Source organism: Aspergillus caelatus (assembly GCF_009193585.1).
Source record: "Aspergillus caelatus strain CBS 763.97 unplaced genomic scaffold BDV27scaffold_473, whole genome shotgun sequence".
Taxonomy (NCBI): Eukaryota; Fungi; Ascomycota; class Eurotiomycetes; order Eurotiales; family Aspergillaceae; genus Aspergillus; species Aspergillus caelatus.
The window spans coordinates 1-12,959 of NW_022475736.1; the positions used below are offsets into that span (position 1 = coordinate 1).

The window sequence follows — 12,959 nt, forward strand, 5'->3', positions numbered from 1 at the left end:
GCGGATGTAGGGAATCAATCATTTCCTTGAGACCCCCCCCCCCCCCCCCAACTCCTTTCTTCTCTCTCTCTCTCCCTTATACCTGCACTACCTCTAGGGCATTGCAACACCACGTGTCTCGGGCCGCATTGACACCGATTTAATTTATATACCCGACTCCGCTACTTTGAGAAAGTGACTTCCTCCTTATTGCTTCTCATGCCTACAGTTAAACTCTGCAGTCAATGTCAATTACACATAGAGAATACAAGTTCCATATTTGACGGGTTTATCCAAAGGAATTCAATTCTATGGTGCTATGGAAAGAAAATAAACGACCTTCTTTATGGACAAAAAAAAAAAAAAAAGAATTGTAAAGGAAAACAAAAACTAAACTTCACTTCATGAACTACATAACCATACCATGCATTTTATTTCATCTCAGCTTGAACAAGGTTCATTTTATCTGAAAAGCTCACAAGCACTTAACCCCATCATGCGGAGCCAGGCTTAACCGTAGGATGAGTCGGGATGGTCTTAGGTAGAGGAGGGAGCAAGTTCTTCGCGCTCTCACGAGCATACTGGGCCATGAGAGCGTCCATGATGACGAGAGCGGACATAGTTTCGACGATAGGAACAGCACGGGGTACGACGCAGGGGTCGTGACGGCCCTTAGCCTCGAGGGTGCCCTCTTCGAGACCGTAGGAGGCAGTCGTTTGGGCCTGGCCGATGGTGGCCGGGGGCTTGAAGGCGATGCGGAAGTAAATGGAGGCACCGTTGGAGATGCCGCCCTGGATACCGCCGGAGTTGTTGGTCTTGGTGGTCAGACGCTGCTTGGTGGTCGTTTCGGTGCCGGTGCGGGTTTCAATGTCCGAGACGACGAAGGGATCGTTGTGGATGGAGCCGGGCACTTCGCAGCCGCCGAAGCCCGAGCCGATTTCGAAGCCCTTTGTTGCGGGGATGCTGAGCATGGCGTGCGCGAGCTTGGCTTCGAGCTTGTCGAAGCAGGGCTCGCCGAGTCCGACAGGCACGTTGCGGATCACGCACGTTACGGTGCCGCCGATGCTGTCTTGGTTGTCGCGGAATTGCTCGATGACTTTGGTCATGCGGGCTGCGGCGTCTTGGTTGGGGCAGCGGGTCGGCACGAAGGAGTCGACGGTTTCGCGGCTGATGCTCTCAACGAGGTTCAGGAATTCGGGGTTGGTCGCGGGGGAGGGGTGCTCAGGGGTGGGGGGGAAGAGGTGCTCGTTGCCGACGGAGGAGACAAAGGCGACGATCTCAACGCCGTGGGAGAGACGCAGGTACTTCTCAGCAATGGCTCCAGCGGCGACACGGCCTGATCTTGTCAGTATTGCTTTCGTCCTGCCTTCCCTAGGCCTACGGCCTCGCTCGGTGCATGCGCGGTGACTCACCGATCGTCTCACGAGCACTACTGCGGCCACCACCACTGCTGGCCTTGACGCCATATTTCTCGAGGTAGGTGAAATCGGCATGGCTGGGGCGAGGGTACAAGTCCATTGTGCTGCCACCGTAGTCCTTGGGTCTCTGGTCCTCGTTGCGGACCATCATGCCAATCGGGGTACCGAGGGTGACACCGAATTCCGTTCCCGACTGGATTTCCACGCGGTCCTTCTCATTTCTAGGGGTCGTCAAAGCGCTCTGTCCGGGACGTCTCCGAGTCATCTGAGGCTGCACATCAGCCTCAGTAAGCTCCATTCCTGGAGGGCAGCCATCGACGATGCAGCCGACGGAGCGGCAGTGGGATTCACCGTAACTGGAGGAGGCGCAACATGTGAGCTTTATTTGTCCATACTTGCAGGTTTTGGTTGTGGACTCACGTGGTGACCTTGAAGTATTCTCCCCAAGTCGACATGATGAACAATCGATCAATTGGTTGTTCTTATTGAAATTAAGAAGCGTTGGCGGGGTAGTCGGAGCTGGATATGAGGGGCGTTACTTTCACAGCACCGGACAGGTATGCGTAGAGGTGATCGCAGAAAGGATTTAGAGGGACAACTGAATTGAAAGTCGATCTAATGATACCCCGCGAGGATCTTCAACGAACAAGAGAACATAGAAAAACCCACTCGATGATTGCATGATGGAAAATAAGGTGAGAAATATGGCATCTTTTCGCTTTCCCGATCTGGTTTAGCGTCCGGAGATCGGAGGCCCAGCGGCCTGAGTCACCAATCATTGGGCGGTGAGCGGACACTGCGTACGGACGATACGTATCAGTACCTTACTTTAATTTCCATACTGCATACTTACTATCTTTAGTCCCTGATGCTCTTCCGTCTCAATGCGCCCACTCCGACGAGGCTTATGCCTACTATCCTCCCTCCGAACACCAACATGGTCGGCTGCAGCCCTTCGCCCTCTCTTCGTACGATATAATTCCTCTTTCTCCTCCGATCAGTTCGCCCAGCTCGCGAACCGCGAATCCTCCCAGCACCAGATCTATCAGTCCCTCTCAACGGACCCATATGTCAACTTATCAATTGAACATTTCCTGCTAGAAAACGCCCCACCAGACTCGAGCATCCTCTTCCTATACATTAACCGGCCATGCGTCGTGATCGGACGAAATCAAAACCCGTGGCATGAGACCAACCTCCTCGCCCTACAGAATGACCGCGAACCAAACACCCAAGGGAAGAGTGACAACGGCGCACTCCTTGTGCGCCGAAGATCGGGTGGAGGCGCCGTCTACCACGACGAAGGCAACCTGAACTACAGCGTGATCTCACCCCGGACAACATTCACTCGAGACAAGCATGCAGAGATGATAGTGCGGGCATTGCATCGCGTCGGAGCTACGAACACCAGTGTCAACGATCGCCATGACATCGTCATGTCGACCGGACAGCCACAGCCTCGGAAAATCTCTGGCTCGGCCTTTAAATTGACCAGACACCGCGCACTGCACCATGGCACATGTCTGCTGGACACTCCGAATATCAACCGGCTAGGCTCCTTCCTGCGATCGCCGGCTCGGGACTATATCAAAGCCAAGGGTGTGGAGAGTGTTCGGTCTCCCGTGGCGAATGTCTCGTCTGTCTTTGTGGATGCTATGATGCCTTTTTCTATCGAGCGCGTCATGGCTAGTATTGTCGAGGAGTTCGCCCAGATGTATAAAGTGGATGCCGATGCTGTGCGTCGTGCGCAACGGGCTCATGCCCTTGAACCGGAGTTGTATGCGGGTGATACTTGGGTTGCGGGCGCGGTAGGGGAACACCAGGGCTACGGAGAGCCTGAGATTAAGAAGGGCATTGATGAATTGACGGTACGAGCTAACCAACCAAGGTTTCATACTGCCCCAGACTTATTGGCGCTAACCAAAATCGTCTAAAATAGTCCTTGGAGTGGAAATACACCCAAACACCACAGTTCACCTTCTCCACGTACCCCATTGAAGACGATCCACGTGAAAGACCTCCTCTACTATCCACGTTGCCGCATGCGGTAAGTGATTCCCTCTGGTAAAAACTCAAGATCGTGCTCGCTAATCAGTTCAGACACGTGTGTTCCTCCGCCTGAAACACGGTGCTATCATCGAGAGTCATATCTCGACCTCTGGAGATGTGTCTGTAGCTTCCGAGCAGGCTGCACGCGTGCACGAGGCTTTAAACGGCCGTAAGCTCCACGAGATCACTCCGGCTCAGTGGCATAAGATTTTGCTTGATCGACTTGGTGCTGACGTAGAGGACAAGACTTTGCTAGAACTTGCTAAGTTTATCGGGAGTAAGCTTGGTTGGGACACTAGCTTGTGATGCTCTTATGATTGTTATATAGATGTATCATAAAAGACTGTATATTATAGCTGTGCCTACGGGCCTATGTGTACAACATACAAGATTTGTTTGTAGATGGCTACAAATAAAAGAAAACAAGATGCAGCGGACAAGTTCAAAAATTACGAATCAACTGAGGGTCTATCTATTCCAACATATTGATCTATGCAGATACCGCTGACATCACTGACCGCCGCTCTCGATAAGCCGCGTCAACCACTCCGGGATGACAGGCAGTCGTTCCCATTTCTGCCTCCATGCATCCCCATCCCCATGGGCAGGCAAAGCAAAAACAGCAGTCACAAACCAACGCTCAGCTCCTGAGGGCAGATCAGCCCCCAGAGAAGGCAGCAGAGTGCGACCATACATGAGGTTCGAGTTAGGATCAGCGAGGACCACCCTCCCAGCCCGGTCAACACCGGATTGTAACTCTACAATACCCACAGCCCCAACCGAGGAAACCGTGAGCGCCTTCTGAGATTCCTGCAAGGTCCCTTCGGAGGGCCGTTCCGCTAACGGACCTAGAATCCGGCCATTATCGCTCCGACACCCGTAGATGGCGAAAGCGCCCTCGGACGTCATGAGGTCTCGTCCAGTGCGGACGCGATGCGCGCGGATATGCCAGTTCTCGCTTTCTTCGAGCGGTGGAATCAGGTATGTTTCTACTTCCACGTCTGACCAGGGTTTCCAGGTGGAGGCTAGCACGGGGATATCATCGTGGGATTCGATGCGGGCATTTATGGCCAGTCGCCGCGCTTGCCAGATGTCTCCTCCGTCGTCGGAGAGTGCTAGCATACTGTCCGGGGCATGTTGTTCGAGTTGGTACGAGCCTGTCGGAACGGAGTACCCGAAAGATGCGCTGTAGGCGAATTTGCCGTATTTTGCCTGAGTTGCCTTCAGGGGGTAGTGGCAGGCTTGCCCGGAAGAGAGCAGGAATGAATGTCCGCCACGGTGGACTACGATGTGCTTGGGATACTGGAGCGCTGCAACGGGTGAGAGGGAGGCGATTGGGTATGGTTCCTCCTTGGCTGCCCAGAATGGGTGTGTTTCTCCCAGCACCAGAGGGACAAATGAAAGGCAACACCAGTAGGGTGAGCCGGGAGAGTTATAGTTCTCTGTCAGGTACATGTTCGCGTATGAATACCCGAGATTCAGCGTTCCATCGCTGTTGAACATATCCTCTTGGGTTGCCCACCAGCGGAAATGTCTCAAGAGAAGGCCCTTGACAACACCCCAGGTGAGTGGTGCCGGGGGCGCGACGTCTGCAAAAGCAAGTGCTCCCCAGAACCCAGCCATGGCGAATCGATACGTCATGGACCTTCCGAAAGGGATAGCGGCTCCTGTCAGTAAAAGGCATACGGTCAGTACTGATTGTGGGCTAGTTCAGTTCCGCGAGAAAACCAACCATCTGCATCAAAATAGTACACAAAGTCAAGAGCAAATTGTCTCGCCCGTTCTCGGTACTGTTCAGCCCGTTGCGGGTCAAAATCGGCTGCCAGTCTTGAATAAAGTAACTGCAAAAATTGGATAGCAAATGAGCCGGAGTAGTAATCCATCTGATGGTGACTCTTCGGACCGTCGTTGCTCCATCCTCCACCAACATGGAAGGTGTCCAAGTGGTCCATATCAGCTTCGATACGGGGGAGTGAATAAGGGGCTCCGTTTCTCCTTAGACCTAAGTTGGCAAAGACCCGGAACCACAACCTGAATGCGTTCTGTTGTGAGTCTTCCGAGACTACCATCTATGTAATCATGCGTTGTGCAGGGCCATACCAGTTCGTATTGGGCATCTCACGCTCATTAATACTAGCCAACCAACTTGCAACATTGTGCTTTTGCTGAATCGTCAAGGGATCCCAGAATACATGCGGAGCGACCGCCAACGCAAACCCGAGGGGGCACATTTCCACCATGCGCTGGTCGAGATCCTCTATATCTCCCCAATACTCTGGACTTCGGGGGTCTGTCCCGTTGATGAGTCCCTGGTACCAACGCACTGCCTCTGGGTATTGATAACCGCCCCCCAGCAGAGCAGCTAAACCCCACAGGGGTCGCGCGAAGCCCTCAATCTGGGCACCACCTTCGTCGAAACGGGTCGTCGATGATCCAATCTTCACTCGACTGCATCCCGGTGTGAAGTGCGGGACGAGCGGATCAAGGAGTGCCCGGCATGCATCTTGAAAATCGCGGCGGGTGCGAAAAGGTGATCGGCTAAAGGCCTGAATCGGGGTCTTTCCGTTTGCTTGTACTGACATTATGTGTGGTATGCTGCTGAATGGTGCTTGGTTCGATATGCGCACAGAATCATGACATCGGCCGGTCTTGTCTAGTTTCGACTTGGCGGTATATATTCAGTCTGCTAAAACCAACGACGGGTAAGGCCGGAGTTCTTTCCGATGTCTTCTCCATCGAAGTGATCATCATTGTATGAGGATCGTTGAATATCAATGGAAATCCGCTCTGGCCATTGGTGGATTAAAGTGACCGAAAGCGATTTAGCCGGAAGTTAAAGGATAATAAGACTCGAAACTTATCCGATTTAGTGTCTAGACAGCGGAACCCTAATTGGCCGGATGATGGGAATATATTGCATTGCATTTCATAGTGGTACAGTCGGATGAGTGGAGAGATAACATTGGTTACGCCTTATTGGACCTGCCAGAACCTGACTCTACTCTTCCTGTTCACCATTGGGGGTCGCAGCTTCCAAAGGCCTCGACAGTCCCACCCGATCAACGGTACGCGTGTAAGCAACTCCTCCATTTACGCGATCCTCATGAACAACAAGATCCTTGCGGTTAGTGTCGACAAGCAGACGAATGAGGTCAGGACGCATGTAATGTCCTCCCTGAAACAGTGTTAGTACAGCAGAAGTATTGGAGATCAGCGGGGGTCTTACGAAGTCAGCCAGGGACTTGGAGAGATGGCACTCATCCAGGTCAATCTAGTGTTCTGGTTAGCATCTTTTACCCTTGACCGAAGAGAGAAAATTGAAAACTCACGTCAACAATCAGCAGACCCTGGAAGTCCTTGTCAGGGTGAGGAACAAGATTCTGTCCATCAGGGCCAAAGATACGGCCATGGCCATTGTAGATGTGGGGATCCTCGAGCTCCTTTCCGGGGGGCGTGTTCAGCTTGATACCCTCGGCGGTGATGCTTTGCCAAGGTGCCAGGGTGAAGGTGCCCGTCTCAATAGCATAGGCCGGAGTAACGAGCTGCGCAGACTTCCATTAGACCTCAGACCGAGCGAGCGAGATAGGTAGGGAGACCCGAATCGATCAGGTAGAGTATGACTTACGTCGGCATTGGCTTCAGCCACGTTGGTGAAAGGATCGGGGTACTTCAGTGTCTCCTTTCCGGGATACAGTGGCCAAGCAGCAACGTGAACCTGCTCACCAAGAGAGGCAGCATACGCCTTCATAAAAGGGTTCATATTTTCCCAGCAGTTCAAGTGTCCCACACGGCCGATCTCGGTCTGGATAACAGACTCAGTGGTATCACCAGTACCATCTCCGAAGACCAGACGCTCGACGTGGGTAGCGCGGATCTTGCGACGGTGGTTCAGAATATCACCGGTAGGAGAGATGAGGACTTGGGTGGTGTAAAGACTGGCCAGATCCAGTTCCGAATAGCCCAGAGAGACAAAGATCTTGTTGGCACGGGCTACCTCACGAATCCGACGCATCTCCTCAGAGTCTGAGGGCAGACTGTTCTCGCGATACTTCTTGAGCAGTGGCAGACTCTCCTGGTAATTTACCTTCCAGGCCCAGTATGGGTAGCCCGGGATCCCTGTGGCAGTTGTCAGACCATGATAAAGTTACAGATATCCATAAAAAAGGGGAAAGATACGTACAAAGCTCGGGGAAAGCAATGAACTTGCAGCCAGCCTTTCCAGCTTCGTTGATCCAGTGAATAGTTCGCTTGACAGATTCTTCGAGGTCGAACCATCCTGGCTCAGCATTGACTGCTGCGGCCTTGTACTTCTTCAAAACTGGTGCCATTTTGTGATAAGAAGTATCGATTTCACGATGCTGAAGAAGTGATGTAAGTTATAGTGAGCTTTGCTGTTGCTGCTGTGGTTGATGATAGACGATGGATAAAGAACTTGAAGACTGTCGGAACGCTTCCTATTTATACCTGCGATTGCATGATGATATTCAATCCACGACCTTCACTTCACATCATGCAATTCGGTACATCCGGCTGTCGGGTTTTGCTTTTCACGATCTAGCATCTCTGTGGTATCCTACTGCGCACTTCCCAACCCTTCCGAAGATTTGACCACGAAGGGGCCCCATAACGATGTTCTTTCGGGATCTGCTCGTGCAAGAGGAGAGGTGCCACAAGACGCTCAGACCTAGACACTTTGTCAGTCACATCTCCATCCATTTGTAAGAGCAACCTACCTAACACAGTGGAAACCCTGCGCTCTGACTAATGTTTCACGATGCCCCTCAAGTTCAAATCCCGCCACAACGCAGAGTACGACATGGCCTGACTCGCGCCTTTTGTACAGCGTATCAGAAATTATAACCTTTCTTGGATAGTACTAACATACCCAACTAATCTTATCTTGACAAAATCTTGGGCTGGACACCCGTCGGGACTGCGCGTCGATCACCGTTGTTCCGAAGCAGAGCCCGTGGGGAACCAAAACCCTAACTCGGCCGACACAGCTTGTCGGGATTCTCTAGACTATCTGTCCCGGTCCCAATCTACAACATATGTCCTGCTAATTTCCCCATGTATACAGCAGCTAGTTGGAATAACCTAGACATGGGAGCTTCGGCACGGCTAGCATGTATGAAAAAATGTTTCAGGTTTGTTGACAGCACTTTGTGGACAAACCTTTGATGGAAAGAAGGTTACATGGTATTGGGTTGCGGCGGCTATTCTAGGAGCTCATTCTGGCTGTAACGCTTATTTGTCTCGACTACTCAAACGTGCACAGGACAATCACAGCGTTCAAGACACGCAGACAATATGACTTCTTCCATAAAAAATATATTGAGTGTCAATAAGCATGAGAAGCTTATACGCGATCAAGAATACAACAACATCACAGTGCAACCCTATCAATATTGTTGGCAGATAAAGAGGGATGTATGAGCCATGCCGTCGTTTTTGCAAATATGAAATATATATATATAGAGAGAGAGAGAGAGAGAGAGATGTGCATTATACCCGAATACAGCTCCCAGCTCTGGGGCTCTTCTCGGGTCGCCGACGGCCAGTTGGCCAGCCGGTGAGACTAACTTAAGTATGTACAGGGTTATTCTAGCTAGATAGTGGTGACACGCTGCCTTCGTGCGGCCTTGAAGTTTTAGTTCCCTTCCCCTGATTCCTTTCCCTGTTCTGTCTCTCCAGCTCACCCAAGTAGCTCACATCGACAGTTGTGTCTGAAAGTACGCGTACACGCCTAGACGGCGTAGATTAGGAATACCAAAGGGGTCTGAAAATAGCGGCGATTATAGCCAGCTGCTTCCCCTATTCCGTCGCCTCACCCTACCACTGGTGAGGTTAATCCGCTGCCACCGGCATCAGAGTCGCTGCTGGCCCCTTGTCGCGTAGTCGTAGAGGCGCTAGATAGGCCAGGCGTTTTGTTTGTAGTAGAAACCGGGCGGTGCGCAGCGTATGCTTTGAATCTCCTAGTGCCTCATCAAGATTCCTTGGACAGGATTGGGAATCACCCCATATCTTTATGAAAAATATACCAGCGGCCAATGATATTAGAATTGCTTCAACTTCTGGACCTTTCAGTGGGATGTTGAAGTGATCATGTAGAGATCATGGTCATTCATCATTGGGATTTATCCTTTCATGATTAATTAGTTTTATATATATATATATATATATATATGTTTTAACACCGTCTAGTATGCATCCGCAATAGGTTCATTCACATTGTACTTTCGTACATATCTATACAATGGGCTTTATGATAGGATATCTATATGAACTTTCTCTCTTTCTTTCGTTCTTTCTTTATGTTTAATTATTATTATGCCCGTGTCTAGCTCCAAGCCTTCCTCTATACGAAGCGACTATTCGGTACATCAGGCTATTACGAGTTGACGATTTGAGTGATAAGCCCTAACTGGCCAAACCCTACCTATGTACATCGGATATGCTAAGGAAACAAACAACATAACCTTCATTGCAATGGTTACCATAAATCCACTGTTAAACTATTTAATTCGAACTGTCACTTGGCAGATTTTTGACCAAGTTCTGTAGCTAAACGATCAACAACGACAGCCGTCCCCGCAAATTTAAATTATTTTGCTTTTCCCCGCAAACCTTCGTTCAGCTCCGTCGTCTTGGCTACCCAACATCCTACACCACTTCACCAAAGCCCCTATTCGTCCGACCACCACATGAACGCGTGAGTCTATATGACCTTCTCTGATTCGTGGCACTAAGTAACCTTATCGCTGCCCATATTCGTGTTGCATCCCACGTTTTCTTGGGGATACCCAACGATAGCGAGCTCAGGAATGCCGAGAGTTATTTAATATCACCCGTGCTTTACGTTCCAGCGCCCAGACGGAGACAAGGTGTCACTTCCCCTCCTTATCTCCATGGCTACGTCCTTCTAACTGGCTCAAGGATCAGCGCTCATGGAGGATGACCGTAACGGCCAGTCCTTCGACGCTCTCTCGGGATTCGTGGAATCTTTTGACCATCTTGGCCGTCTTGTTTTTCCGTGAGAGCTGCCATCACTCTAGATTTGCGTAACAGGGATATGTGCTTCGTGTGATAGTAGCACCAGACGAGCTTCAGACCCTTCCTCCATATATTAGTTTGCTTTATTCCGGCGGTGATATCTTTGAAAATTTCTCCATTCATTGTCTTATCTGAGCCAGGATCGCGATCATCGTTGTTTCAGGCTTTGAGACGACGTGTCAAGCCACGTTTCGGTGACCGATCTGCTACTTCAACAGCAAAGCTCCCCGAGACTGACTTGATTCAACTTGACAAAATGTCAGTTATACTACGAAGACTCGTCCACAATGACGCGATGCGAGAGGACCCCAGGGAGATTTATGGATGGAGAGTGTACATGCTCGCCTGTTCGGTTAGTCTTCTTCAACCTTCCCTTACAACAGAGACTGAAACATCTACAGGCTTGCTTCGGCGGCATGCTTTTCGGAATGGAGACCGGTATCATAGGAGGTGTTCTTACGATGGATCCGTTCCAAGTGTAAGTCGCTTTTATACCTCTAAATATCTATTTACACACCATTCGTTAACGTCATACGTATAGAAAATATGGGCTAAAGAACCTTGGCGATGTAGGAGAGGCCAATCTCTCCGCTAATATTGTATCCACGCTACAGGCAGGGTGCTTCTTTGGCGCCCTCATCGCCTCCCCAGTGGCAGACAAATGGGGCCGAAAGGCAGGGTTAATATCCGCATCGCTAATTGCTATCGTTGGCGTTATCATGCAAGTTGCAGCAAGTGGACACCTGGAAGCCATGTACATCGGACGGTGAGCATCGCTTCCACATACTTTTCGGACCCTTAGGGCTAACAGAGCCCAACTCAGTTTAGTCAACGGTTTCGGTGTCGGCTTCGCCTCAATGATCAACCCTCTCTATGTCTCTGAAAACTCCCCAAGAGCCATCCGTGGTGGTCTAACAGGCCTCTACCAACTTTTCATCACAATGGGAATTATGCTCGCCTTCTGGATCAACTACGGCTCTACCCTCCACATCAAGGGCACAGCACAATACATGGTTCCACTTGCCATGCAGGCCCTCCCCGCCCTTCTTATGCTTGTAGGTATGCTCCTATGCAACGAATCCCCCCGTTGGCTCGCAAAACAAGACCGCTGGGAAGACGCTCGGAGGACGCTCTCCCGCGTACGCAATCTCCCCTCAACACATCCGTACGTTGAGAACGAGTTCCAAGATATCGTCAGCCAACTCGAGCACGAGCGCCAGCTCATCGGTGGTTCCGGCTTCTGGGACCTTATGAAAGAGATGTGGCTCATCCCCGGCAACCGCAAACGAGCCATGATTAGTATATTCCTCATGGTCTGCCAGCAAATGACCGGTACGAACGCCATTAACTACTACGCACCACAGATCTTTGAAAATCTGGGCATCACCGGCACTACGACAGGTCTGTTCGCCACGGGAGTGTACGGAATCGTAAAGATGGTGGCATGTGCCGTCTTCCTAGTCTTCGTCGCCGATTCTTTGGGCCGTCGACGCTCTCTCCTCTGGACCTCTGTTGCCCAGGGTCTCGCCATGCTCTACATCGGGTTATATGTCCGCATTGCGCCCCCGGTCGAAGGCCAGCCCGTGATCCCCGCTGGCTATGTCGCTCTCGTCTGTATCTTCCTCTTTGCCGCGTGCTTCCAGTTCGGCTGGGGCCCCGTCTGCTGGATCTATGTCTCTGAGATTCCGACTGCCCGACTGAGAAGTCTGAACGTCTCCTTCGCTGCCGCGACTCAGTGGCTCTTCAACTTTGTCGTTTCTCGAGCGGTTCCCAACATGCTGGCAACCGTTGGTGCTAACGGCTACGGGTTAGTTTCCTTTTCCTTTGTGTATCACATCTTCTCGGCATCTCATCTATATAAACGAAAATACTTTCTGGACCCGTTAATAAGATTCAAATAGAACATACATCATTTTCGCCTGTTTCTGTTTCTCAATGGGCGTGTGGGTTTGGTTCTTTATCCCTGATACTAAAGGTATTCATTGCAACACCCCCTACTCATCCTGCATACCGTTGTTATTTATGGGGGCTAACTTTTTTTTAATAGGTCTCTCACTGGAGAAAATGGATGAGCTCTTCGGTGCTACTAGCAGTCCTACTCATTTGAAGACAGAAGATGTAGAGAGGAGTGCGTCCCAAGCGGAGGGTGATCATAAAGATGAAGTTGCTACAGAAACTCGAGTGGAAAGGGTGTAATATTGTCAACCTTCTTTCTCTTTCCCGCCCTTGCGGATTGCTTGGTGGTCAGTTTCGATATGGTCATAGTTGTATAGGTCAATTGGATGATACTAGACTTAGTAATGTTCTGTCTAGTATATGTTCAGGCCATTTAGACTATTTTAGTCCGCCCGTTCCCCCCCCCCTTAACAACAGTTGATGTATAATCCTCAAGAAAAGAATCTATTCATCTAGTAGTAGTAATGGTCTAGTAGTCTAACCGTCTAATCGTCTCTTCAGGTA

The 12,959-nt window shown here is 50.6% G+C and overlaps 5 protein-coding genes across 5 annotated transcripts; 2 read left to right on the plus strand and 3 right to left on the minus strand.

The window, feature by feature from the left end:
• Window positions 1–323: 323 nt before the first annotated feature.
• BDV27DRAFT_139462 (bifunctional chorismate synthase/riboflavin reductase [NAD(P)H] ARO2) lies at window positions 324–2,057 on the minus strand. Its single transcript, XM_032069460.1, has 3 exons — window positions 1,818–2,057; window positions 1,392–1,753; window positions 324–1,315 (listed from the first exon to the last, which is right to left on the minus strand). The coding sequence occupies exons 1-3, from the start codon at window positions 1,850–1,852 to the stop codon at window positions 474–476; spliced, it is 1,239 nt and encodes a 412-aa protein (XP_031920445.1). The 5' UTR covers window positions 1,853–2,057; the 3' UTR covers window positions 324–473.
• A 203-nt stretch (window positions 2,058–2,260) lies between these two features.
• On the plus strand, window positions 2,261–3,848 carry BDV27DRAFT_88292 (putative lipoate--protein ligase). The gene is made up of 3 exons (XM_032077860.1): window positions 2,261–3,265; window positions 3,337–3,444; window positions 3,498–3,848. Exons 1-3 carry the CDS (start codon window positions 2,282–2,284, stop codon window positions 3,750–3,752), a joined length of 1,347 nt encoding a protein of 448 aa, XP_031920446.1. The 5' UTR covers window positions 2,261–2,281; the 3' UTR covers window positions 3,753–3,848.
• A 108-nt stretch (window positions 3,849–3,956) lies between these two features.
• BDV27DRAFT_170600 (glycoside hydrolase family 154 protein) lies at window positions 3,957–6,106 on the minus strand (the record flags this gene model as incomplete). Its single annotated transcript, XM_032075346.1, has 3 exons — window positions 5,547–6,106; window positions 5,179–5,477; window positions 3,957–5,113 (listed from the first exon to the last, which is right to left on the minus strand). Exons 1-3 carry the CDS (start codon window positions 6,026–6,028, stop codon window positions 3,957–3,959), a joined length of 1,938 nt encoding a protein of 645 aa, XP_031920447.1. The 5' UTR covers window positions 6,029–6,106.
• Window positions 6,107–6,284: 178 nt separating this feature from the next.
• BDV27DRAFT_139466 (carbon-nitrogen hydrolase family protein) lies at window positions 6,285–8,164 on the minus strand. Its single transcript, XM_032069461.1, has 5 exons — window positions 7,627–8,164; window positions 7,072–7,562; window positions 6,776–6,988; window positions 6,673–6,717; window positions 6,285–6,621 (listed from the first exon to the last, which is right to left on the minus strand). The coding sequence occupies exons 1-5, from the start codon at window positions 7,772–7,774 to the stop codon at window positions 6,445–6,447; spliced, it is 1,074 nt and encodes a 357-aa protein (XP_031920448.1). The 5' UTR covers window positions 7,775–8,164; the 3' UTR covers window positions 6,285–6,444.
• A 1,973-nt stretch (window positions 8,165–10,137) lies between these two features.
• BDV27DRAFT_139468 (sugar porter family MFS transporter) lies at window positions 10,138–12,798 on the plus strand. Its single transcript, XM_032069462.1, has 7 exons — window positions 10,138–10,330; window positions 10,383–10,851; window positions 10,901–10,977; window positions 11,041–11,265; window positions 11,323–12,306; window positions 12,401–12,474; window positions 12,547–12,798. Exons 2-7 carry the CDS (start codon window positions 10,756–10,758, stop codon window positions 12,693–12,695), a joined length of 1,605 nt encoding a protein of 534 aa, XP_031920449.1. The 5' UTR covers window positions 10,138–10,330; window positions 10,383–10,755; the 3' UTR covers window positions 12,696–12,798.
• Window positions 12,799–12,959: the final 161 nt, after the last annotated feature.